The sequence below is a fragment of the Ammodytes marinus genome (assembly GCF_949987685.1).
Source record: "Ammodytes marinus genome assembly, chromosome: 7".
Taxonomy (NCBI): Eukaryota; Metazoa; Chordata; class Actinopteri; order Uranoscopiformes; family Ammodytidae; genus Ammodytes; species Ammodytes marinus.
The window spans coordinates 9,521,070-9,548,999 of NC_137211.1; the positions used below are offsets into that span (position 1 = coordinate 9,521,070).

At 40.7% G+C, this 27,930-nt stretch overlaps 1 protein-coding gene across 1 annotated transcript; it reads left to right on the plus strand.

The window, feature by feature from the left end:
* Nucleotides 1-105: 105 nt before the first annotated feature.
* srm (spermidine synthase) lies at nucleotides 106-27,586 on the plus strand. The gene is made up of 34 exons (XM_080031718.1): nucleotides 106-276; nucleotides 997-1,133; nucleotides 1,290-1,413; nucleotides 1,506-1,610; nucleotides 2,253-2,412; nucleotides 2,513-2,621; nucleotides 3,234-3,309; nucleotides 3,409-3,519; nucleotides 5,485-5,628; nucleotides 6,787-6,977; nucleotides 7,463-7,619; nucleotides 7,806-7,954; nucleotides 8,156-8,206; nucleotides 8,326-8,437; nucleotides 8,572-8,619; nucleotides 9,116-9,191; nucleotides 9,279-9,382; nucleotides 9,478-9,570; nucleotides 9,662-9,730; nucleotides 9,813-9,918; nucleotides 10,005-10,078; nucleotides 11,935-12,115; nucleotides 12,235-12,299; nucleotides 12,389-12,465; nucleotides 13,060-13,069; nucleotides 23,375-23,528; nucleotides 23,650-23,869; nucleotides 24,197-24,317; nucleotides 24,429-24,521; nucleotides 24,615-24,768; nucleotides 24,854-24,937; nucleotides 25,919-26,064; nucleotides 26,234-26,356; nucleotides 26,457-27,586. The coding sequence occupies exons 1-34, from the start codon at nucleotides 154-156 to the stop codon at nucleotides 26,472-26,474; spliced, it is 3,765 nt and encodes a 1,254-aa protein (XP_079887844.1). The 5' UTR covers nucleotides 106-153; the 3' UTR covers nucleotides 26,475-27,586.
* Nucleotides 27,587-27,930: the final 344 nt, after the last annotated feature.

Below are 27,930 nucleotides of genomic sequence, written 5' to 3' on the forward strand. Positions count from 1 at the left end.
AAATATTTAGTATGCCTTTGCGGCGTGTCTACTCCACACCGCTGAGTGGCGCTGTCCCGCCGTCGGCTTCCTTTCTATCCGCTCAGAAGAAAACACGGAGGAAAGTGGCTGCTTCCTTCGACACACATGTACACAGCAGTAGCGAACTAGCTGATGGCTTCTTCAAAGAGTAAATATACCACGAAGGGTGGCCTTCAAAACACCGACTCAGACACCAACGACGAGGAAAAGTCCGAACTGTGTCCCGGCTTTAAAGATGCGGACTCTTTCGTTAAAGTGAGTGAACTGAGGATAGCTTCAGGCTAGCAGCAGTCAGTGTGTGGGCAACGTGGAGGAGAGCCTGTTGACTGAGAGTTCTAGTCGTCGCTGTTATAAGTTAGATATTGGTAGAAAGCATGCGTATGTGTCTGAAATGTGAGATCTGGTCAGATATAGGCTACTTATCCAGTTCATTAGTAAAGTTGAAGTCCGTCTTACGGCAGCTGAGCCTCTTTATTTGTGCTAGTTAGCTTAAAAAGGTGCCCGTCTCAAGGGAAATGTTTTCATAGACAGGCATTTGCATATTCGATAAATCATATTCATTAATGGCGTCGGCAAACACGTTGACAGGTATTGATATACAAAGTGATGATGGCTTTGAAATGGCTCACTTAGCAGCACCCATATTCTCTACGCTCTCAGCCATTTAATTTAGCTTGAGGAGCTGTCACCAGTTGCTGTTTTTAAAACCTAAATATCTAAAACAAGTAACTATCAAAAGTGTCATTGATTCATTGTCATCAGCTGATAGTTTAAACGCTGCATTGATGTCAGTTAAACAAGTCAAACTAGACTAAGTATCTCTGCCATGTGTGACCGTGTCTGTGAATAACCCCTATCATAAACATCGTATGTCAGTGTTTCCCTGCCCTACATTTTTAATCGTGTTACATTTGACTTATTGAAAACCTTTTTAAAGCGTACTGACTAACAGCTGAGCCTGTGTCTCCTCTGCAGTATGGATTGGGTGCTGTGTTATCTGCCACCAAGGCGTCTGGAGCCTTGCCTCAAGCTGGGGATGAGTATGATTTCTATCGGAGCTTCCCAGGCTTCCAGGAGTTCTGTGAGAGTCAGGGAGATAAGCTCTTGCATTGGTAAGTGTGTGTGTTGTTGTTGCTCCTTGTCCATGTCTCGCCCAATGTTGGCTCCTTATCTCATTCATGTGAACCTTAGAGCCCATGCAACTGACACATTCAACAGACACATTTTCTCTTTTTGATTGACTGTCTTTGCCTGTGTCCCTGTGTTAGCATGAGTCAGTTGATGCAGCACCACGGCTGCAGATCTCACATGAGAGACAGGGACAAGCTGACAGGCCTGGAGGAGAGGTTTGACTTGGTTGTGGACTCCAACGACGTCATCCTGGAAAGAGTGGTACGACCCACAGCTTTGGTGTTCTCTCTGAATTGATTTGTAAAAGAAAAAAATATTTGCAAGCCAACTGAGCTCCTGTATGTGATTTCCAGGGGATTCTTCTTGATGAAGCTGATGGGGTGAACAGGACCCAGCAGCCTGTCATGCCTGCAGGGTTTCAGCCTCCCAAGATCGTCGTTTCCAGCTGGAATCGCAAGGTTGGCAAATTAACCCCTCGACTCTTATACTTTTTGTGTTGTTGTTGTTGAGCTGCGTTCAAGCTTAAATGTGGCAGTCCTGGCATTCAAGCACTTCAAAAGCAGAAGAAAGGTTCATTTTTAAATTTGTAGGAACGCTTAGAACAAAAAATATTCACTCCTTCCCACTTACATTGGATTAGAGACATTATGTCATGTATGAATTTAGAGAAAATACGTTATACTACCCAGGGATCCGAGAATAAATTTGACAGAATTTGGCGCCCCTTCCTAAATTATTTTAAAAAATCAACAACAACAACAATAGAAGAGTAGCTACCCCCTTCCCTCTTTCATTTAATTCAATTTTATTTCTTTATGTTTTTTGTTTCATGTTGGTTGTTTGTTTTCGTTTCTTGGAGTGTGTATTTAGTTTCTGCCATTTCTAATGTTTTGTATTATTTTGTGTACTGACTTCTTAGGGCAGGATTGTGTGGGGGTGGGGTGTGTTCGGGGTAAAAAATGGGGAAAAAATGTTGTAACCCATTGTGCTGCAATTTCTTTGCAACTGACATTTAATAAAAACAACTTTGAAAGAAAAGAACAAAAAATATTCTTAACTCTACATACCTTTTGGTTAAAAACCTTGCTGTCATTGATCAGGGTACAGGCTCTGGCAGTCGATCGGAGATGTTCCGACTGCTCCACGCCAAAAATGTGGCCAGGCCTCAGCTGAAATTCAGGGAGAAGGTTGACAACAGCAACACGCCATTTATTCCCAAGATCTTCATCAAGCCCAACGCAGTGAAGCCCCTTCCTTCCTGTAAGACGTCATTTTTTACTCTTGTGTCTCCCATCTATTGCATATGATTCATAATCTTGACCCTTTCAACATTTGTAATATATATTCTCTCTGTTGGTAGATTTCACAAACAAACAAATCCGTAAAGAGAGACCTGAGGACCTGGATGTCCCCGCCGCCCTGGCTGACCTCATTCACCAGCAGAGAACTCAGGAACACGTTGAAGACATGTAAGACTTGTAGGGCTGCAACTAACGATTATTTTGATAAGCGATTAATCTGTCTGATTAGTGTTTTGGTCCGTAAAATGTCAGAAAACGGTGAAAAATTTTGATAAATTTTCCAAAGCCCATGTTGACGTCCTTAAATGTATTGGTATGTCCAAAACGCACAGATATTTCAGTTTACTGTCATAATAGGACTAAAGAAACCAGAACATATTCACTTTTGAGAAGCTGAAATCAGAGAATTTGGACATTTTGTATTAAAAAATTACTCTAAACGATTAATCGATTATCAAAATAGTTGGCGATTATTTTAATAATCAATTAATAATCTATTCGTCGATTAGTCGTTGCAGCTCTAAAGACTTGTCCTCTGTGTAATACATATAACGTTTTCTCCCATGTCATAAACACGGAAAAAAAAATATCAAGAAATTAAGATATTTATAACCAAAAATGATACAATACATAAAAGAGGGGTGGAAATCATTGAAATCAGAAGTCTTAATGTGGATGTGTGTAATATGTATGTTAACTGTTAAAAAAGGTACAACCAAAATAAAACACAGCTCCTTCTTTCTTTCTACTTTTCTAAACTTTTATTTTTGCTCCATGTAGGTTTGCACACCCATACCAATATGAACTGGATCATCTCACCACAGCAGACAGCCTTCTGTCTAAGCCCACACCGCAGGTAAGTTATAGTGTGTAAGTGTAGTATGTTATGATCCTCTGAATGTTGCATTGGCCTTAACCCAGTCCGTTGCTTATGGATTTTTTATTTTATTTTTAGATGTACAAACCGATTGATGAGACCAACTGCTCCTTCGTTGACTCACTAGAGGATCTGGTGGCTCTAAATGAGAAGCTGTGCAGAATGTCTGAGTTTGCAGTGGACCTCGAGGTACGGGGTTAGACAAGTATCTTCTAAAGATGGAGTCAGTGTTTCTGGAGAATGCTTGTTGTCAAAATCACTTTTTGGCCAAAATCAGTGAATATCTCCTCACAATATTCTACCTGTCTGTACTGTGTGTGCATGCTGAAAAAAAAATCTGGGTTTAAATCACAGCCCTATATGCTCTGTTAACCGGTATGTAAACAAAGGGGGCCCACTGTAGCTAACAATATGGCCGTTTTCAGACCTTAGGCTGTGTATTAACACTGGGACACAGTAGGGACGGGTAGGACATTGTGAGGAGATATTCACTGAATTTGACAAAACAGTGATTTTAACAGCACATTCACCAGAATCACTGACTCCACCTTTTTAATGTACAATAAATATACATTATGATGTGACACAGTACAACATCTGAGCAGCAGATGGTGCCTTTTGCGAGACTTATAATGTTGACATTTTGTGTGGGGAAGGTATTGATTCACTGCTGTTGTTAATCTTGAGGCTGTTGCAGGGTTTTTCCTGGCTCAGAATGGGCCTTTGGGGGGTCAGTACGCGACCGACTTTTTTTGGGGTCGCGACAGTAAAGGCAAACGGTTTGTGTATTTTAAGAGGGGTGTTGGGTTGGGAGAGGGGACTTTCTGTCCAGCTCAAGAGCATTTCAGTCAGCCTGTCAATCACTGTGTTACCATGGAGCTCACTGACGCTTATGAAATCACAATAAACAACCTATATATGAAGTCAAAATACTAATAATGACTAGGCCTACCTATTTAGGCCTAATACTTTAATTGTTTCTAATTGATCTAAACCATGGAAGAAGGTAGGGCTGCTCGATTATGAAAAAATCATAATCATGATTATTTTGAGTAATCACATTGTGTTATCACGATTATTAAAGACAGTTAATCATTGATTTAAGAACATTATGCATTTATTTTACTTTTAACAAGGTTTTTTTCTAATAACACCATGACTTTGGACTTTAAACAAAGGCCTAATTGAACTGAAAACAGAGAATAGAAATAGGCTAAATAAGTGAAACATATTTTTAATAATTAAAAAAAAAATATGTCAAAATAAAAATAACCAGTTGTAAATGGTGTTGATAGGGCACGTCTTTTGCTAGCATTGAATGTAAGGGCATGATTTATTTATGTCATGGAGCTGGCTGGATAGGCTGTTGCATTGTAGTGTTGACAGTTGTGGTGGCAGGAGTCAAGGAGCTTTAAACTTCCTGTGTTTGTATTCATTGATTGCTTGGTCATAGACCACTATGATTCGACTTAAAGTGAATAAACAAATTGGTCGGGATGTTTAGAGGTGCAGATCAGGTCGTAGGCTATATCACTTTTCTTTCTCTCTCTCTGTCTCTCTCTCTCGGTCGCGTATGTCACGTTACTCGCGTGTGACAAATCTTGCACATTATTTTAGTCTGTTGTGAGTCTGAAGTGTTTTCAGACAACACAATTAGTTTTACCTTTATTCTCGTCATCTAGAAGTTTTTCAAAACACCCGGCAATGCGCAACATCTCCCTCATACTCTGGACGAGCCGATAGCTAAACTCAGGTGAGGGAGGGGCCGAGCGGAGCGCACGGCTGAAAGGGTGCGCTGCATTTATAAGCCTGCATGCCCCGGCGAGCGGAACAATGATAGTTTAATAACGATTATCCCCGACCTGATTTATTTTTTTACAACTGAGATTGCAAGTAATATGACTGGAATGGCGCGGAAATGGAAACACATTTGGAGCCGTTTTAAGTAGATTTTTATTTATTTATCTATATATATAAAAAAAAAAAACACTTTGGCGCTGAGGATTTTCCTTTGGCGGGCGCTAAAATTCCTTTGGCGGGCGCCAAAATTTTTTGAATGCAGGAAAAACCCTGTGTTGTCAGGGCCCTTGTGGAACCTGCAGGTTCTCTTGTACAGGCAGAGGTTTTAGTTAACACGCTGTTTCTCCATGGCAGCACCATTCCTACAGGAGTTTCCTGGGCCTCACCAGTCTGATGCAGATCTCCACCAGAGACGAGGACTTCATCATCGACACCTTGGAGCTCCGCAGCGAGCTGTACATCCTGAACGAGGCCTTCACTGACCCGGCTATTGTCAAGGTAAAAATGAGACCGCTCTACACATCCACAATTGTCCCCCTTCTCCTGTTTTATGGCCTCAAACTGTCAACAGAGAAGGTCTTCATAATTGTTTTTTCAAAATGGCCCAATGAACCATGTGTCTGGCTGCTTTTAACAGACATTTTTCTTTAGTTTTTATTGTCAGTCAACCGTAGTTTTCCATTCGCTCTCGGTGATGAATGAACAATTAACCCAGCAACCTTATCATTCAAATCTGAGGAAATGGCAACTCTGCTAGTCCCAGCTTTACCGAGTGGAATGCACGGAGCAACCACAGCACAGAATTTAAAGAAGCACACATATGGTCTAATCTTCACTGGTTGTTTGAAACAAAGAAAAGAAGATTAACGTTGAAGTCATTGTCAGTTGTAAACAACTATAAGATCTGCAGCGCCACATCCTTGTTGAACTGTGGTCAACTGGACATGCAGTAGTTGTGGACATGCAGTAGTTGTGTGCGTACAACGTTTTACAATGCAGTGGGCGGTAATGACAGGTATTTCTGGTGCAAATATAAGTGCTTTAGATGATTCAACTGAGGATATTTTTTAGGAAATCCGTCTGGTTATCCGACCACTTATTCCACTCGCCCTTTAGGCCGTGTTGTAAATCTGTGCGCTCGCATTTAACTCTGCAGTTAAAATGGCCTCAAGGAATCCCATTTTCATAGAGAACTTACACATGGACTAACTCTATTACTGCTATTGAAAAATTGTATAATAGCCTGGAGAAGAAAATCTCCACCAACATAGCAAATGTTAAGTCTGTAAAGGTTTCATATTGAAACCCCTGAGCCTAAATGTATTTAGAGTTGCTCAGAGCTCCACAGCTTTCCTCTATGTTTGATCAAGTTGGCGGGTGTCATGTGGTGTGTGTGTGTGTGTGGGAGCCAGCATGACTAGTAGGATACCTGTGAAAGTTAGCACCATGTTGGCTTTGAACCACTGACAGATCTCTGAAAATAATCCAAGTGGGGAAAAAATGGTACATGCCAGTACGTAGTTTTTAAATATCATTAAATGGTTCTAAGATCTAATATTTTTCAAATCTACAAGAGGTCAAATGAAAATGTTAAAATATGCCGGGCACCTGCGCAGAGAGATTGGAGCTTAACGATACTCCCCTTTCCCCCCTCAGGTCTTTCACGGTGCTGACTCGGACGTGGAGTGGCTCCAGAGGGACTTCGGTCTGTATGTGGTCAACATGTTTGACACGCATCAGGCCAGCCGAGCTCTCAACCTGGCCAGACACTCCCTGGACCACCTGCTCCGACACTTCTGCAGCGTGGAATCGGACAAACGCTACCAGCTGGCCGACTGGAGGATTCGGTATGGAGACAGTGACACTGTGTCATTTGAAGCTTTGTTGTTTTTACTGTTTAGGTTTTAACTGTGGGATCATGTTCTTTTTCATCTCTTAAAGGTGGAGTCTGTTCTGGAGAACACCGGTTGTCAAAATCCCCTTCTTGTCAAAATCAGTTAATATCTCCTCACGATCCGACACCTGTCCTGTCTGGTTTTAATGTACAGCTCATGCTCTGTAAATTGTTGTATACAATCAAAGGATATGTAAACAAAGGGGGCCCACCATAACTTGCAAGATGGCCATTTACAGAGCCTAGGCTGTGTATTAACACTTAATTTATTTAAGCACACACACAGACAGGTAACAGATCGTGACGAGATATTAACTGATTTTAACAAAGTGATTTTGACAACAAACTCTCCCCAGAATCACTGACTCCGTCATGTATGTCAGATTTGCTTTGACATTACTCTTTAACAAACAATCTCCCATTACTTTGCCCTATTAGCCCCTTGCCAGAAGAGATGGTGCAGTATGCACGGACAGACACCCACTACCTCCTTTACATCTATGACTGTGTGAGGGAGCAGCTGTTGGACTTCAACCACGGCCAGCCGGGCCTGCTGCAGTCGGTCTGGAACAAGAGCAAAGACATATCCCTCAAGGTGCGCCCAAATCTTACTCCACGAATCATAAATATTAAAATTATACTTTAAAATCCACCTTCTCTCTATGCAATAGTTCTACAATAGTGTCTTTATTGCTTTTCATGAATTTAATATTCCTCGCCATTATCTCCTGCATTTTTGCGACATTTGTCACGACTCACCATGTCATGATGCCCCATACAGAAATATATGAAGCCTGTATTCACGGAGGAGTCCTATTTGGAGCAGCAGAGGAAGCAGAAAAGGTCTTTTAACACCCAGCAGCTCACTGCCTTCAGACTGCTGTTTGCCTGGAGGGACAAGCTGGCCAGGCAGGAAGATGAAAGCACCGGGTAGGCTGTTTGGAAATGGATTGGGACTGTCTGTTGGGGGAAAATCTGCTAGAGCTGTTTTCCAATTCATAACCCGTGTCCGGGTTGCACACAAAATCCTGTGTGCAACCCACAGGATTTTGTGGCAAATCTCCCCACTTTTAGAATCCTTCAACAATCCTTTCTTAACATGTTCTAACAAAATGTCGCACGTGTTTTTAGATTCGTCCTGCCGACTCACATGATGATCAAGATATCTGAGGAGCTGCCCAAGTAAGTGGATTCAAATTACGCTTAAAGTTTTTGATTCATTTATAGTGTGTGTTCCTCCAGCTGAATTTAGTGTTTAAATCATAGCTCCCAACTACAGTGTGTTGTCTTTATCTGGTCAGAGAGCCTCAGGGCATCGTTGCTTGCTGTAACCCCGTGCCCCCGCTGGTGAGGCAGCAGGTCAACGAACTCCATTTGTTAGTGCAGCAGGCCAGAGAAATGCCACTCCTTAAGGTGAGGAGAGACAAGCGGGCACACCATGTCACTGCAATGTCATTTCAGTATTTGTGTTGTTGCATTACGCAAGTGAATGAAGATATCTCTATCAATCAAACGTTTTAATGCAATGTTTTCTCCACTTCACACAGGCTGAGATAGCAGCTCAGAAGAAGAAGGGACTCACACCCCTAAAGAAGGTGGGGTTAGAAAACATCCTCTCTGTTTGTGTGATGGAGATGGTATTCATATAAGTGCCTTAAAGGTCACCTATTGTGCAAAATGCCCTTTTTTATTTTTAATGGTTTTTTTCATCAGTAATACGGTGTCACTGGTGTGACTAGAGACTCCTAAAGCACAAGAGAGAAAACAACCCTCTTTTTTTCTCCATCTTCACTTTTCTGAAAATCTTTTGATTTTGAACCTGAAAACAAACTAAAACATTTGATTTTAGCCATGTTTCACAGCTCATATCCAGATAATGCTTAAAAATCAAATCCTTTATCAACAGTAGTCTGAAATGTATTCATGCTCTCAAATCACCTGCAACTTGCCCGAGATAGACATCCACTTCTCTGTATTCCTAGATTGAAAGAAAAAACAACAACTCCTAATTCAGAAGGACGAAGTTCATCGACTTGTATGTGGTCTGGTAGAAATAATAGTAATAAATTAGATTTTTGTTTCAATTTTCAGCCCGACGTCACGTTGTTTGGTCCTCATGATACATCCAGGGTCTCTGACATCGACCTCCTCCCCTTTTCTACCGATGGTGAGCTTGATGCTAGAACATGCTGTGCATTCCCTCACCCTGGGGATTTAAATGAAACGTTTTTTAACACACGTGCTGATTTTTCAGAACTGCCTGTGAAACAAGGGATGCTCTTCACAGATGAGATGATGGATGTCGATTCCCAGAAAACAAGTGGTCTAGTGGCAAAGGCTAAGATCACTCTGTTTGAGGTAGAGTTTCTCTTTAAGTGCACTTTATTCAGTCAGGCCATTTGTATGTTACTCCGATGCCTAATATGAGAACATTTCCCTCTTCCGTTTGAAAGGAGCTGAAACCCCAGTCTGACCAAGAGTCGCTCCCTGTGCCTCAAATGAAAGCCAGACGTATCATTGAGGCTTTTGAAAACCCTTTCAGGATGGTAAGCGAGGACCCGTGAGTTACCCTCAGTGTTGTTTGCGATCAATTGAACCGGACACACAATGGTTTACTGTCTTCTTGTTCGCTTTCAGTATTTACCCTCCACCGATGTGCACATCAGCAAAAACGCCAAATTTGACCCATCTTCAAAAATATTTGAGGTAATCGGTGCGCTCAGAACAGTCATGTGTATATTTGTTTTGTCCTCCAAACTATAAATGGTAATCCATCTCGCTTTTACAGATTAGTAAAAGATGGAAACTGCTGAGTATTGAACAACAACAGAAGGAGTTGGATGACAAGAGGAAAGTCAAGGAAGAAGCAAAGGAGCAAAAGAAGAAAGCGACAGGTAATGAATGGGCTCTCACTTTTTCTTAATGAACCCTTCTCTAAAGTAGTGTTCCTAAATTGTGTTTTTAATGTTCGTTTTCACAGAGGAAAGAAAAAAGGCTAAACAGAGCTACCAGGAATCTCTCCAGAATGTTCCAACTGTTCGCCAACAAGCAGCGGTGAGTCATTTGCGCCCTTTTCCTTTCCTTTCCTTTCCTTTCCTTTCCTTTCCTTTCCTCTCATCCACTTCGGATAAGGCTTAACACTCTGTCACCTTCAGTGTCGATGTCCGTGTTGGGCAGGAGGGTTTTAAATCCTTTAAAAAAAAAAACAGGAGTTTATATTCACCCCAGAGCCTGACACAGCATATTAAAGATAGTGCTGTAATAGCCGCTTTAAACCCCTGGCGATGCCCCCAATTTTCTCAAGACATGGCTGGTGTTTGTGTGCATAAATAAGGTGACTCACAAGCTAGTGAACCCCCTGCTGCCAATCTGCGGCACCCGCATGTTTGTGGCCTTTTTATTTTTTCATCAGTCACACACTGTGCCAAGGGAAGAACACAGAGCGTGGGTTTGGAGCGCTACAGACAGACGTGTCCTCCACTTAACGCCTCTCTTGCCTCCGCTGGGAACATCAATAGCTCCTCTTCTGCCTGAAAGCCCACTTCCTGTTAGGCCTGTCTCCCTGGGGAACAGTTTGGCACCCTCCCACTCGGTTACTTACTGCCACTCCTGCCACCATATATTGTTTGATCTCTTCTTTTAAATCTCAGCTACTTAAAAAGTCTCTGTACTTCATATTACTTCAAGACCGGTCACCATCGTTTGACTCTCGCTCCCGTCCCTGTTGGAAGCACCTCTCCCCTCTCTGCCCTTCACTGTGAACAGCCCCGTTGGCACCGTCTAGTTCTAGTCACAAGTCTTGGCTAGTAAAAAGTAACAAAAAAACACTCAAATAACACTCGCCCAAACAGCAAGCTGTGTGAAAATATTGGCTCTGCCAGCCAGCTGCCGGTGTAAGCTGGCACTTTGGCTGCAAAGTTTTCTTGGCTTATTTTTAATTTTGAAAGTTTGTGTGGTTTTCCAAAGCTTCTACTCTCATGAAAAACATGTTGTTGTTTTTTCAGATCATTGATTTGCAACCATAAAAACCTTGTTAGCAAATGAACAGTTTACTGCATCAACTTGTCAAAGTAAAAATCTTCAGCATTCTTCAATAAAAAAACTATAAAAAATAGATAAGAATGGTTTACTCTTCTCTTTAAAGAATCTGTTTTGGCCGAATCTTTTAGTTTATCGTTAATTATTTATAACGATATGATGTTGTAGTGTCTTCCCTTAATCTTAAACCACCCAGCATCCCCCTTGTTTAACTAGACAACACATTGCAGTGATTGCAACTTCAATCTCATTTTGGAGTTTAGTAACACATCACACCACACATTCGCACATCTTCATCTGCTTATGCGGGGTCGGGTCGCGGGGGCAACAGCTCCAGCAGGGAAACTCCAACCTACCCATTCCTTCCCTTGCATATCATCTATGGCAAAAGTGCACTGATGTACTGAATCTTACAGGTTAAAAGTTTAAATGGTTTTCATTCTGTCTGGCAACACCAATGATCAAGTAAATATGTGGTGTTGTAGATGTGAGGCAAAGTAAAAAAAAAACAAAAAAAAAACAGCCTTTAGATGGCAGCAAAAGCTAGACATTAAACCTCAGGCTGTTTTCATCGCTAATGATTCAGTATAATATTGGCTTGAGTAGTTAATTGCAATGTAACTATTTCAATCAGAGGCCCATTCAGTATTATATTGTTGAGTGGGGAACAAAATAAATATGTGCTTCATATGCAGCAAAGGAAAACAAGTGTTGTGTGGCAAAAGCCAGTTAATATCAATCTTTTTTTTATTATTTTTTAAAACCTTTAATAATTTAGTATTTGTGTTTTTTAATGCAAATTCAATGGTGCACCATGAACCCCTGAATATGAAAGTTTAAAGTATAAAACTTTGCTGACCAATTTTCATTAGGAATCTGTAAAAGGCGAAGGAAAGAAGAGAGAGAGGGTGACCAGTGAGGTTGGGGAGCTAACTCCCAAACCCAGTAAGAAGCTGATGAAGTCTGCAGACGCGCCACAGAAACCAGAGCCACCTCCACCAGACAGCTTCAAGCCCTTCGACTACAGCCAGTCAGACCTCAAAGTCTTTGCCGGTATGCCCTTTGATATGTGTTTTTTTTTCTTTACATCTGACATATCACTCCTCATTTTACATTCAGTGAAAGTTTTTATTAAAAAATGAATTCAAATCAGTGCGCCATCTTTTTCACAGGTAACAAAGCGAAGGACAACACTCAGTTTGATCCAAACCGGCAAGGCCAAGATTATAAGAAAAAGGTATTTCTTTGTTAATTGATTTGTCTATTGAACAATGCGTGTGTTTTTTGTTTGTTTTTTTGTCTGAGTTTGAAACTTGTGTCCAACAGAAGGGACAAAAGGGTCAAAAAAACACTGTTGGAGCTGGAAACCGAAGTATGTCATACATGGCTGGAAAATCTGACAGGTAAGCGTAACTGATATACTGTACATTATAAAATCAAATGTAAAACCTTGCAGCATAGTTGCCACTCTGGCTTTTGACTGATAGATACTTCATTCATCCATCCAATAAGCGAAAATGGATCTAGTTTTAATGTGTCTATTTCTTCTCTACAGAGGATTCCGGCACAACTGGCCCAAAAGATAGAAACTCTCTTTGATGTTGTCTTCTATCTTATTTTGAAAAATGTTGTTCATCCTGCAGACACAATGCTCCCCCCTTTATACTTTTTAAAAGTTAAATTCAGTATTTCAATTTTTTTTTTTTTTTTTTTTTTTTTTTTTAATCTGTGAAATAAGTTTCTTTGTACATAAGTGGAACAACAGACCTCTGTATTAAAGATGATTTTAAAGGAAATTAATTCTTGCCTACATTTTCTTTTAAGCATACCAAAGCTGAGCTACAGAGAAATGTAAACTTGGGCGTATTCGGACTAGCGAGTGGACTAAATATTTTTAAGGTGTTTTCGTGTGGATGTCACCAACAAATACATTTTTATCTTTGCTTCCAAAATTCTAGGAATTGCGGATGACTCTTTTGAAAATGTGTGAACCCCAGTATGATGGAGGTGTGATGTGACGTCACACAGAAGTTTTGTAACATACACTCACCGCCCGGCCACTTTATTAGGTACAGCCGTTAATTTTCTTGTTAACACATGACTAATCAGCCAATCACATGTCAGCAACTCAATGCATTTAGGCATGTAGACCTGGACGGGACAGCTTATTGAGGTTGAAACTGAGAAAGGGGTTTTAAGTGACTTTGAACATGGCAATACTGAGGGTGCCAGGAGGGCTGGTATAAGTATCAGAAACTGCTGATCTATTGGGATTTTCACTCCAAACCATCTCTAGGGTTTACAGAGCATGGTCCGAAAAATAAATAATATCCAGTGAGCGGCATTTGTGCGGCCTAAAATGCCTTGTTGAAGTCAGAGGTCAGTGGAGGATGGGCATACTGGTTCGAGATGATAGAAAGGCAACAATAACTCAAATAACCACTTGTTACAACCAGGATATGCAGAATACCATCTCTGAACGCAAAACACGACCAATCTTGAAGCAGATGGGCTACAGCAACAGAAGACCCCACCGGGTGCCACTCCACACTGCTAAAAACAGGAAAATGAGGCTACAATTCTCACAGTATCACAAATTTTGAACAATAGAAGATTGAAAAATCATGCCTGGTCTGATGAGTCTCGATTTCAGTTGCGACATTCAGATGGTAGGTTCAGAATTTGGCGTAAACATGAAAGTATGGATCCATCCTGCCGTGCACCATCAACCACGCCATGTTCAAAGTCACCTAAACCCCCTTTCTTCCCCATTCTGATGCTCGGTTTGACTTGAGTACATTGCCAAATGAAGTGGCCGGTGAGTGTACTGTATATTGGTAGAGCATGGCTTCATTCAATAGACTATTACATTCCAAAAGCATGCACATAAATATACATTTGTTGAAAGTAGCTTGGTATATTGACATAAGTAAAACATTTTAGGTACGTACCTTCAATTAACCTGGAAATCAGTTCTAATCTTCTATATTTATGCTCCTTGGCATGATGAACATCATGTATGTTGGAATAATCTGGGACTTTGCGTTTTAATAATTATGTGTTAAAAAAAAGGATCAATAATGCTCTTGCTCTGGGCCATGCAGCAACCACTGTTATTAGTTTTACACCTGTGACTATCAGTTCTGACTCATTAACATCCAACTCCTTTAATGTCACAGTGACTCGGCTAGTTTGTAATCTTTGCTGAAAATTTGTCTTGGCTTGCCCTGAAGAGTTTGACTGGTTTGCTGGCCTTTGCGTTACATTTTCCCTTGGTTATTACAATCTCTGCTATGTAAGCACACTTAGGCATTTTTAAATAGACAAACTAAAACTTAGGCAAGACCTTTTATTAAACTATTTATTTTTTGAAATATAACTGCAGAAGTGGGATTTAAAAATGGGATTGAAGATTGATATTTTCAAGTGTTGACGCTATCAGTCTAATTAGCTGACACCTGCAACTCTAGTCAAACCAGCCACCCCTTAATTTGGAGTGCACCTGTATTCTGAACTTAATTAGCCTGGCATTCCCAGACCTGCCACTAGGCGCAGGCAAATTAAATTTGCTGCGCGTGTTGGTCTGGACACCCTCCGTTGAAGCTTATCAAGAATACCAGAAATCTGGTATAACGTTTCAATTGGTTCTATCTAATATGGGCGCGCCAGAGCCCTTTATATGGTGCTCTGGGGAGGACGTAACCGGATGACGACAGTGACGTGCATGCGACGTCGAAGCTGTGATAGTAAACATCAAAGATGGCTGCGGATATGTTGTGTGAGTTTGAGACTGCTTTGGCCTCGACCCTTAACGAATTGGAAGACGGGACTCATAGCTTTCACTAGCAAGTAAGTGGAATGTTCTGTTTTGCCGACCGACAACGGCAAACGTTTAATTGAACAGTTTAACAGCTGTTCGCTAAACGAACGGGGCTTACGTCACTTGTGCATCGCTCTGATTGGTTGTAGTGCTATCCAACTGCGTGCAGTGGCATTTGAAATGCACGAGTAGGAGCCGCCCCTAGAGTTGGAAATTACTATTGATCGTCGCCAGACCCTCTATCGTTCAAGATATCAGGGTCAGGATTTCCAGGCTAGAACTTAATGGCAAATGTATTGAAACAGGCCAGAGCAAGCTGACAAGGAGTGTTAGTGACTTTACTCTGTCAGATTCCACACTTTCCAAAGATAAGTATACTATTTAGAAAAGAGAAATACAGACGACTAGTAGTAACTCACTAAACCTAAGGTGAACTGTCACTCTGCAATTAAAGAAATGGAAAATGAGTCCCTGTGGCAATAAGAGAAATTTAAATTACAGGTGTGGCTGACAGGGGTTGACAGCTACAAGTCGAAACAAGTGGACAAGTCACACAAGAGTGGCTTAGGCTGAAAGGTGTGCCAGGGGGAAAGTAGTTCAAGATATTAACTGGGAAGACAAAAAAGAGGGTGATATGCGAAGATAAACATGCACAAAAGCATATCACGTAGGCCTACATGATGCTCCTACTGTAAAGTAATGACAAAAAATAATATCTCCAATATGACAATAAAAAAAATAATGAATTGTGTGTGTGCTAGTGGGGTTATTATTACTCTGTTAAATCTGAATGTATAATTTAGATAATAATTAAACAACAACAACAACAAAGAAGGAATTTAAGACTATATTGTGAGTATTTTTGTTTAGGCCTACCCCATAGAGACAGTGCATAACGCGTCATAATCTGAGGCCACGCCCATCGTGGGGGAAAACAATTCACAGCGCCCCGTTCACTTTCTATTGAATGACACTCGTATTCGGCAAACAAACTTAATAAAAACGTAATACGACATGCCTTTCACAAATACACGTTACATACTCTAAAGCCACGACTCTTGTCTGTCTATACGAGCTGTTTTTGTGAAAATTGATTGAGTAATTTTCCATATCGAGACAAAACTCTTAACTAATGTATGCTTTATGCTAGGCTAATGTTAGCCTTCTGCTGTAGGCTAGCCAGGTCGGACGGGAAAAAACACCTCAATATCTAAAATTACTCAATCATTTTTCACAAAAACAGCTCGTATGGACAGACAAGAGTCGTGGCTTTAAAGAAAGTAACGTGTTTTAGTTAAATGGATGTTTGAATAAGTTTTAATTACGTGTGTTTGCAGAAGACGGGTCTCCTTCAATACAAAGTGAACGTAACGGTGTTCAACGGTTTCCCCCACGATGGGTCCGACCGGACAAAAACACCTCAATATTGAAAATTACTCAATTATTTTTCACAAAAACAGCTCGTATAGACAGACAAGAGTCGTGGCTTTAAAGAAAGTAACGTTTTTTCGTTAAATGGATGTTTGATTAAGTTTTAATTAAGTTTGTTTGCAGAAGACAGGTCTCCTTCAATACAAAGTGAACGGAACGCTGTTCAATGTTTTCCCCCACGATGGGCGTGGCCATGGGCGTGGCCTATTTCATGCACTGTCTCTATACAGCCCCACTTCAAAAACACTGAACTATCACTTTAAGCATTTAGGGCAAGACTGCTCATGTTATGTACTAGCTAGGCAGTAACCATTGTTTGCTTTACACATGTGACTATGAAAGAGTGGATAATCTGGAAATCCTGACTCCTGGCTGTCTCTTTTAGTGTTCTTTTTTACTTCTCTTAGTTAGAGTTAGACTTGTCTGCTGGGCTTTTTATTGACTTAGCCTCTGAATACAATGGTCTCTCTTGTGTTAGCATATACTGTATCAGCCTTGTGTAAACAGACAATAGTGGAGGTCCTGGGAAAGTTTTGTATGTGCTTCATTTAGCGGAGAATATCTCAACTGTTTTAGAATGTGGTGAATGGGACTGTCTTTATTTTTTCCTTTATAGATATCCTTGTACTTTTTTACCAGATTAATTTTCACATTAAGAGAAATACTTTTTGTATTACACTTTGTCTAAAAAATTTAATAAAATATGCAAATGAGTCAATATCTCATTAAATATGCATAGCCTACATATAAACCCTTTAGTAGAAGTCCTGGATACGATTTGTATGCACTTCATTTAGCGAAGAATATCTCAACTGTTATAGAGTAATATGACCCCATTGAACAACATGGGATGTGTGACAAAATCTCTACCCAGGACGATAGTCCTGAAAATACCACAACAGGTTACACTAGTATCACACTACGTGGTGAATGGGATTTTTTTTTTCTTTATAGATATCCTTATACTTTTTTTACAGGTTAATATTATGATAAATACTTTTTGTATTACACTTAGTCTAAAACATTTAATAAAATATGCAAATTGGGCAATATCTCATTCAATATGCGTACATACAGTACGTAATAGGTTGACTGTTTTTTTGCCATCTCGTTATATATCAAATCAGAATGTTTACACTCTTCTATGACCTTATGATCATTGTCTTTGTGAACATTGTGAACCCCTCAGAAAATCTGTAACTTCAAGGGTATATATGTACACATATTTAATGAGATATTGGCTTATTTGCATATTTTATTACATTTTTTAGACAAAGTGTAATACAAAAAGTATTTCTCTTAATATGAAGATTAATCTTGTAGAAATGTATGAGGATATCTATAACGGGAAAAAAAGTCCCATTCACCACGTAGTGTGATACTAGTGTAACCTGTTGTGGTATTTTCAGGACCTTTGTCCTGGGTAGAGATTTTGTCACACATCCCATGTTGTTCAATGGGGTCATATGAGTCTATAACAGTTGAGATATTCTTCGCTAGATGAAGTGCATACAAATCGTATCCAGGACTTCTACTAAAGGGTTTATATGTGCTACGCATATTTAATAAGATATTGCCTCATTTGCATATTTTATTTTATTTTTTAGACAAAGTGTAATACAAAAAGTATCCCTCTTAATATGAAGATTAACCTGGTAAAAAAAAGTATGAGGATATCTATAAAGGAAAAAAAGTCCCATTCGCCACGTAGTGTGATACTAGTGTAACCTGTTGTGGTCATTTTCAGGACTTTCGCCTCGGATAGAGATTTTGTCACACATCCCACGTTGTTCACTGGGGGTCATTAGTCTTTAACAGTTGAGATATTCTCCGTTAAATGAAGCGCATACAAATCTTACCCAGGACCTAGACTACAAACAAAAGGAGGCTAACGTTCGGGTTAAAATAAAAAGATAGGCTACACGTTAGTAGCACTTGATGATAGTACAATGTATCAGTATATTTGATCGCCATGCCCAGACTGGCATCACTTTACGTTACCTATAACTTGATCAAGGTATCTCTTCGATTATATCACGTAGGCCTAGGCCTACATGACGCACCTATTGTAAAGTAGCTAGGCCTAATGACAAAAAATAATGTCTCCAATATGACAAAGAAAAAACGCTGAATTGTGTGTGCTAGTGGGGTTATTATTAGGCTACTCCGTTATATCTGAATGTATAACTTAGATTAATAATAAAAACCAACAACAACAAAGAAGGAATGTAAGACTCTATTCTGAGTATTTTTATTTAGGTCTACCCCATATAACCCCACTTCAAAAATACTAAACTATCCCTTCAAGCATTTAGGGCAAGACTGCTAATGTTATAGGCCTATGTAGGCCCTATTCGGCAGAAACCATTGTTTAGGCTACTTTACACATGTGACTATGAAAGAGGATAATCTGGAAATCCTGACTCCTGGCTATCCGTTTTAGTGTTTTTTTGTACTTCTCTTAGTTAGACTTGTCTGCTGGGCTTTTTATTAACTTGGCCTCTGAATACAATGGTCTCTCTTGTGTTAGCATACCTACTACTGTATCAGCCTTGTGTAAACAGACAAACAAAAGGAGGCTAACGTTCACGTTAAAATAAAAAGATACACGTTAGTAGCTCTTGATGATCGTAGCCTACAATGTATAAGCCTATATTTGATTGCAAGCCATGCACAGACTGGCATGGCTTTACTGGGTTAACTATAACTTGATCATGTGATGTCTTGTTTGGAGACTCATGCATCTAGCCTGGTCCGACTCTTACCAGACCATTGTAGGCCTACTTCATTTAATCTGTACAGATAAACAGAAGCAATGAAAACTGAGCGGAAGTAGGTAGGCGGGCGGTGCCAGGCTATCATGGATCTGCCACACAGCTACTCTCAGGACGAATCCTGTTAACGGCTTTGAATTCACAAAGCAGAACCAAGATGCATTTGACAAAAGTTGTAGACAAGAGTAGAAGTCATAACTTTGCTACATATGACAGTTTACATCCCCCTATTTTAAGTCTACCAAAAAAGCTAGTTACTTAGGGCTTTCATGACCTCATCTCGAGCTGTTATGCCCCCATTTATAGTCAGTCTTTCAATACCTCAAGATGGAAAACTGCAAAATAAACGGCAGACAGGAAATGAACAAGCCCTTCCTTTGACTCATGTGTCAGTTTCCCAGGAGTGTTAATGGTTCCATTTGGAGCTGATAAAGGAGATTTGAACCTTCTGCAAGACCCTATTCCCTTTGGTGGACTATATCTACGGCACTATCACAGTGGCCAAATTGGATTCATATTGTGCAGTAAAAAATTTTTAAGTGGGCTTGTCATTCTTCATTCACAGTCCACCACACCCTTCAGATTGCCTAAAGGCCTACATGCCACTGGCTTATTGTAAAAAAATAATAACATTCTGAAAGAAAAATTGCCCGCTGTTTCTTTGTGACTGTTCATGTCCATTAAACAACTGAAGTTCTCCTTCTTTGAATTAGGAAAAGAAAATACATTTCAAGGAACCAGTGAAAGCACTGTCAAAAGAATAAATTGGAAATATTAACCTTATTACAACCCCAAAATTCACATAGCATAATTTGTTCTCCCTGAGATTGCAAGAAAGGTAAATAACGTGTATGCAATTCGAAATTGTTCAAACATATTTGCTTATTTTCATGATTGACACCTGTACTCAATGAAAAATTCCATAACTTTGTGACATCCTATCTGTAATGTTTATTGTCAGTTTGTATCTATAGGAAAGTACACTGTACTTACTGTAAGTACATCTGTCACACATCCAGAATACTAAACAGGCAACCATTTGTAGGCACTATAGGGCGGCGCCTATAGTGACTGAAATTGGTTGCCCGTTTTTGAAAATAACTAGATGGATGCTAAAGTGTCAAGAGTTGAGAAAACTAAAGGCTATAGTGTGCTTTCTGCAGGGTTCTCAACCCTCACGCAATGAGAGTGAGACACACGCATTTCAGGCAATTCACACGCTCCACGCCACACCTTGCATTTCTCACGCAAATTATAACTCTGCCAAACTATTTTTTTTATATATATATAGCTTCGATAAATCCTGGCCGTCACCACCATCACCTAGTGTTGCCACCCGTCCCGTTTTTCCCGAAATTGTTCTCTTTTTTCACCAGCTGTCCCGGGGAAAGAAAAATCTCTCCCGGGACACAATTTGTCCTGTTTTTTGGGGAAAAACTAATTTGATTTCCTTCGTTCAGTAGTTAAGGCCGTTTCACACGGGCCGAGGAGTTTGTTGCGCCCACTAATACACTCTCAATGGAGAGGCGAGCGGGCAGAGAGAAGCCGCAGCATTTCGTCAGGCGCGACAAGCGTGCAGGGGCGGTCTTAACGATCTCGGGGCCCGTTTCAAGACCCTGTGTGGGGCCCCCCACATTTTTTTTTTCTATGAATAATGCTTGTGCATGCTCCCCGCAAAAATAAAAAAAAGATTGTGGAAACTAGTTGGTTCATAGATGGATTATGAGATAATAGGCCCAGACTCTTAAACTCTGCAACTGTAAAAACATTTCAGAAGATTGGTCTGCAGACCCATGTTATATGGGTCTTGCTTTTCTATTTTTCACCTACTAGTTGAGGGGCCAAGTTGGTTTTAGTGCTCCCACATTCAAATGCGGACGCCAAAATAGTCTTCTCCATGGTTGGTTTTAACAAGACCAGCACCAGAAACAGACTAGCCCTAGAAGCAACATTGTCGTCCATTATGATGGTCAAAATGGCTGGTGTGGAGCCACAGTGCTTCAAGTGGGAGCCAGAAAACCCCTATCCTGAAGGCCTCAAAATCTGCCACTCGAAGCTACAACAGCGAGCATCAGTAATATCCAGTATCCATATTTGCTGAACTGAACTAAGAGTTTTACTGAAATAACTACCCCGAACAACTACCCTAGGCCCAACACCCATCTCACTAGTCTGGCATTTGGTATTAATCCAGTTATACTTTCATCATAAAATTACAACAATAGGCTATATTTTACCTAAAACAAATAAATTATACTGAACTGAACTTGTGTTAAAAACACACAATAAAATTTCACTCGCGCGCTTCGCGCGCTCGCATGGGAAATCCGCTTCTGTCTCACTCTAAACAATTTCCAAAAGTTGAGAACCCTGGCTTTCTGTCCTACAATTGTTACCCTGTATGATTGTTTAGAAATGCCTTTAGAAGTAGGCCTAACCTTTTAAAGTAAAGTTCATAAACTAATAGATAGATTAAAAGCAGTTCTTGTGAAACAAAGATATAGGACGATGCTTTGCTATAATTGTCAAAAACGGTCAAACATGCCCAGATGGCCCGTGTTTGGCTTAGGTTTAAAATGTTTAGGATGGTGCTGCTGGATTCTTTTGTTTCTTGTTCCAGGGGCAAGACCTATAGACATATTAAAAATAAATTACTTTACTTAGAAAATAAACATACACACACGGCAAAAAGATGGTAGCCCCCATCAGTCAATCAATCCCCTATTCTTATACTCAATGGCCCTCATTTATCAAACTTGCGTGGAAACTGGTGCAGATTCTGGCGCAAATACCTCTCTACGCCAGGTATCGCGTGGGATTTATCAAACAGTCGTATCTTGCCAATCTCAGCGTAAGCCAGGCCATTATTGATAAATGCGGCAGCTGAAAACAATCGTATCACGCCCCTATATTTTCTCAGTTTAGAGGTCTCGCCCAGAGGTTTTACGACATGGATACGCGCATTACGGCACAGAAGAGGAACTTCTCTGAAGTAGAAATTGACAGAACGGCGAAAGTAGAAGAAAAAAAGAGAGTTTCATTTCGGAGCATTACAAGTGGCATCAAAGAACGACAGAAGGCAGCAGTTAGGAAGGAAATAACTGCTGCGGTCAACAGCGTTGGTGTTGACAACAAACGATCTCCTGTTGAGGATTTTGCATTTTAGGTTTACATCAGTAGGCTATCGCTCAAATGCTATACAACATCATGTAGGCCTACAATTATATGTTGCCATTTCTTTACATAGATGAAGAAAAAGTGGTCTGACTCAAAAATCGCCACTAAAAAAAGCGTGTTGCTGTTCTGAAATGCAACCAACTGGGGGTGCGGCATAATATAGCCTAAGTGGTAGGCCTAGAGGAGAAAAAGACGCACCAACTGTCCGATAATGGTCCCCATAAAATAAATACACGTCTGCAGAGATTTGAATGATTAGAATATTGGCCCTTTTAGATAGCACTACTCAAAAGGGTTTTAAAAACTAAAAATAACACATTTTGCGTTTTACTGTATGACAGCATGCGCTTGGCACGAGTGGCCGTCAGCTGCACAAGCCGACCCGGCAACGATCAGCTGTGAGAGCGCCCACAGTCCTGCTCCACCAGCAGATCGGAAAAACGTGCTGGTTAACGGTGGAAATAAATCGCTCGCTTACGTAAGCGATCAATGAAACATTAAAAGAGGAACTAACATCTAAAAAGTCCGTCAAATAAATAAAATATAAGCTGAATGTTGTGCCGTGTATTTTTTATCATAAAGAGCAGTGTAGGCCTACTACATATGTAATACTTAGGCTAACATTTTGAATGAATGCAGCCCCCGTGCCCCAGCTGCTCCAAGACAGAGACAACTGCCCGCAGTCCCATGCAGCGCTCCTGTGGCCGGTGTGCGCACTATTGAATCAGCTCTCCTACTCAGTTGCACACCATAAGCTGCACATTTTTAAGTGATTAATATCTTTATTTCGGTCTGAGCAAACACTGCATTTGTATTATCTTCTAATAATTGTCCAACAAAGTAATCGGCTACCCGGCACAGCCTGCACTGCGAGTCCATGCTGTTTACAAACTTGCGTACACGAGCTGAGAGCTGGCGTGGGATTTGAGCGTATCCTACTCTCACGTCCATATTGATAAATGCCGAGGTTTGCGTGGAAATGTGCGTACACCCACTTTTCTGGTCTACGCCTTTCTTTATAGGTCCATGGTCTACGCACGGTTGATAAATGAGGGCCATTGAATGGACATATTATAGGGTCCATGTTCCACTCCAATCCTTGTTCCCCAGCCGCGCAGGCTCAGTATTATACCAGCGTGGCTGCGCTTCACGTGGGTTACAGACTGTATCCATGCCATGCAGCCGCTCATGCTACAAGCATGGAGCTTCAAAATGCTAACAGACTTCAACAGGGCGGCGCCATGGGCGTTGCTGGTGCTGCGAGGTCAAACAAACTATACACGAACCGGTGCATCCTGCCGCTCCATTGGCTAGCGAGATTTCACGTCACTGAGGTTAGCAGCATCCGATTGGTTATGACATGAGGCATCGTGTTTAGCTGTTAGGAGACGGTCAAGTGTCAGATCTTTGTCACTCTCTCACTCCCACCGCCACACTTGCAGACTCGTTACTATCACTTGTTGTGGTAGCAGGCATGGACAACATTAAAGATGGATGGTTTACGGAAACGTGCACGTTATGGCCGGGACAAGCAATGAGCCTCCAGGTGGAAGAAGTGCTCCACAACAAGAAGTCCAAATTTCAAGATGTTCTGGTTTTCAAGAGGTGAGTACTTTGAGCTGCATAACTTGGCTAACGGTGCTAGCTGTTAGCGTGTACAAAACATGAATAAACAACCTGGAGAAGAACATGCAGCTGTTTCCCTTTCTTCCAGCTGTTAGCTCACAAACAAACAAGCTGTACAGCTAACATTAACTACAAATAGGTTGGTAGCAGTAGTAAATGTAACTCTTAGTGAATGGAGGACAGTAACGGTAAACGTCACTGACAGTTATCATGTTCATTAAATATTATAGCTAAAATAATTCTACTCGAGTCATGTAAACATTCCGAGTTGGATAATAGTTTAAATCTCTTATGTCACTCTTTCAGTAAAACCTATGGGAATGTATTGGTGCTCGATGGAGTGATCCAGTGCACAGAGAGAGATGAGTTTGCCTATCAGGAGATGATCGCAAACCTCCCCCTGTGCAGCCATCCTTGCCCGAAGAAGGTATCACTTAGATGTATTGTTTGGATATACATAGAATAATGCAGTGTGTAGCTCAGACTGAGTCATGTTTCCCGTCCTGACAGTCAGTACGTTTCCCATGTTAACTTACAGGTGCTGATTATTGGCGGAGGAGATGGCGGGGTGCTGAGGGAAGTGGTGAAGAATTCGCTGGTGGAATCTGTAGTTATGTGTGAGATAGATGAGGTGGGAGCAGTAACACTTGTCTGACATGTGTTTGTTTTGCCAATACTAAAGTAACACATGCTCATGTTAACCTTGATCTTCTCTGCTGCTTAGGATGTCATAAATGTATCAAAGAAGTTTCTCCCAGGAATGGCCAAAGGGTTTTTCAGTCCCAAGCTCACCCTCCATGTTGGCGACGGCTTTGAATTCATGAAGCAGAACCAGGATGCCTTCGACGTCATTATAACCGATTCCTCAGACCCTGTCGGTGAGTGACATTTTATCGTGTAACCTTTGTCTTTGCCAACCGTCATAGGTCTCAGTCCCATTCTCTGTTCTGATTTGTGTTGCAGGACCCGCTGAGAGTTTGTTCAAGGAGTCTTACTTTCAGCTGATGAAGACGGCTTTGAGAAACGATGGAATTCTTTGCTCCCAGGGTAACTTCATATTTCACAGTTTCTTGTTAAAGGTTGAGTTTGGAGAAATGAGTAGAATCATTGTTTTAGCTTTGTTTTGTTTTTCTTTGCTCCGCCGGGACGTTTCTGGGCGTCAATCAATTGAGCAGAGCAAATGGAGGGTGTTGAACCCTCAACCAATAACGGCACCAGGGCACACAAGGCGTTGCACGTGGCAGCCAAGGCACTAGACAGTGCATGTGAATCCCAACAGCAGTCATCCTTCTCCTCTCTACTCACAGCTCTCTGTCTGACCAGTCTCCATGGTGCAGTTTGTTTTCTGTCACAGGTCAGGCTTAGTAGTATAATAATAATAATAATAATAATAATAATAATAATAATGGATTGGATTTATGTAGCGCTTTTCAAGGCACCCAAAGCGCTTTGTTCCAGGTTCCACTCGTTCACACACAGTCATACCGGTGGTGGTAAACTACGATAGTAGCCACAGTTGCCCTGGGGCATACGGACAGAAGCGTGGCTGCCATTCCACACCATCGGCCCCTCCGACCAGCACCTCAAACATACAGCAATCATACACATTCACACAAGGCAAGGTGGGTGAAGTGTCTTGCCCAGGGACACAACAACCATGATACAGGTGGCCGGGCGGGGATCGAACCGCCAACCCTAGGATCATGGCCAAGCCGCTTAACCACCTGAGCCGGCTCGAGTATGGTTAGCTTTTGTTAGCCCAATGGCTAACACACTGATATGTCTTACTAGAAAGTGTCCTCCCTCCAGCGTAGGTAGCAGGGAGTTGCGGTGGTAGAACTTAATCTGTTTACAAAACAACCAACAAATGCTACTATGACAGGGATGATTTGTGTGTGACTATCGTTTATTTTTTCATTAAAATGTTGCATAGTGTGCCTTTTTTAAGATGGAACACTGCTAAAAGAAAAAAAAATGCAGAAGTGAAATGAACAAGCCCTTTCTTTTGCTCTTGTGTCTATTTCACAGGAGAGTGTCAATGGCTCCATTTGGACCTGATTAAGGAGATGCAAATATTCTGCAAGACGCTATTCCCTGTGGTGAACTATGCCTACGGCACCATCCCAACTTATCCAAGTGGCCAAATTGGATACATGCTGTGCAGTAAAAATTCTGTAAGCGGGCTAGTCATTCTTCATTCACCGTCCACCACACACCTGTTTGTTGTCAGATTGCCTATAAATGCCCCTGGCTTATTGTAAAAATCAGTTTGTGGCAAAACAAGTTTGTCCGCTGTTTATATGTGACCGTCAAACAACTGAAGTTCTCCTTCTTTTGAATTAGGAAACGATTTTCAAGGAACCAGTGAAAGAACTGTCAAAAGAAGAAATGGAAACCATGAACCTTAAATATTACAACCCCGAGGTTCACAAAGCATCATTCGTCCTCCCTGAGTTTGCAAGAAAGGTAAATTATAAAATACATTTTCAAATTTGATTAATATGTTCTTTATACTTTAGTGTTATTCATAAATGTTAACACGGATGCTTCTTAACACAATTGACAGGTACTCAACGACGCATGATTGGCAACATCAGACCTCCATGTTCATCCTCTACCTGGCCCTCAAGACCACACATAAATACAACCTTGTCCTACGGCTTCTTCACTTCCTCTGCACAGTACAGCACCACTGAAGATAGTAGCCTCCTACAGATTATATGGATAGGGGAAACTCCTAATCAGTGACTGGTAACATGCTGAGTTAAACATAGAAAGTGTAAATTTGTTCTGATGTTTCCTTCCTTCCAGTCTTAAACGCTCTTGGTGTTAATTTATTTTTCTGATATACTTTTTAATTTTAACTTTTTAATTTTACTTTGTAATGGTTTTATCAGCTTTTTATGAAGAGCATTGTAATGGACTGGGCTGAAAGGGAAGAGAATTGCCATCAAACCTGACCTCACTCTGAAACTCTGTACTGTTTATAGGATTAACTGCATCTACGCATTATGTAATATATTACATACTATATACAGTATGTGTATGAAATGTATTGCTCTACTTTTATTTGTAATGTTTTATATTAATTTGTGCTTATAGGAAAAGAACACAGTTGCCATCTGTCATGACGGAACATCCAGAATACTGATGTGTCCTACACATAAACCCTATAGTGCCTGAAATTGGTTGTCTTTTGTTGAAAAAAGGGAGAACTTGCTCTGTTTCTATCATAGTGTACCAGGCAGATAGTGCCCTATAGATGACAGCTCAAGTGTCAAGCGTTGAGAAAACTGCCTCTTTGTAATATCACCAAGTGAAGTTGGAATATGTTTAATTGATCATTTAATCAGTGCTCGGCCTTGACCATTCATTTGATATGGAAGACTTTAATTTCACAGTGTTAAGAAAATAAAATTAAATGAGGTGTGGCATTGGAGCTTTGCAATGCAAGAAATGTCTTTAAAATGGGAATTCATTATGCAATTATAACTTGCAGTATTTGGTAGTCTAGTCTAAGTGACTAGTAGTATTAAGCTGGTATTGTGGGAAGCCTATGCGGACTCATTACATTGTCAAACATCCTAAGTTAATACCTGTCAGTTGTAAATCCACATTGAATGTTTGTTGGGAAATATATCATGCCTGAGCAATGAATTTGTGTTTTTATAAGAACTGTAATAAAATGGTTATTTGAGGTTATCTGTATGCTTTCAGCCAGTGGGTTCTTTACTTTATTTGCACAAAAATGACAGCAGGACTACATTTAAGTTTAATTTGTAGTTTAGAGTTTTAATCGGATTAAAGTAAAAAATAAGGTTATTTTCCGGTTCATTAGTGTATTAAGGAGGATTCTACTACAACATGTTAACATGGTTTAACTTTCAGAAAACCCTTTATTTTGTATCAGGGTTATATGCTGCGTCACCTTTTTTTCCCCTCTATCTGGATCTGTCTGTTTTTGCGCCTGTCTCTTTAAGAATCCCCTTCCCAAAAGCCCAGTCTGCTCTGATATGTCTGCTCCCACAGGCCTACATTGT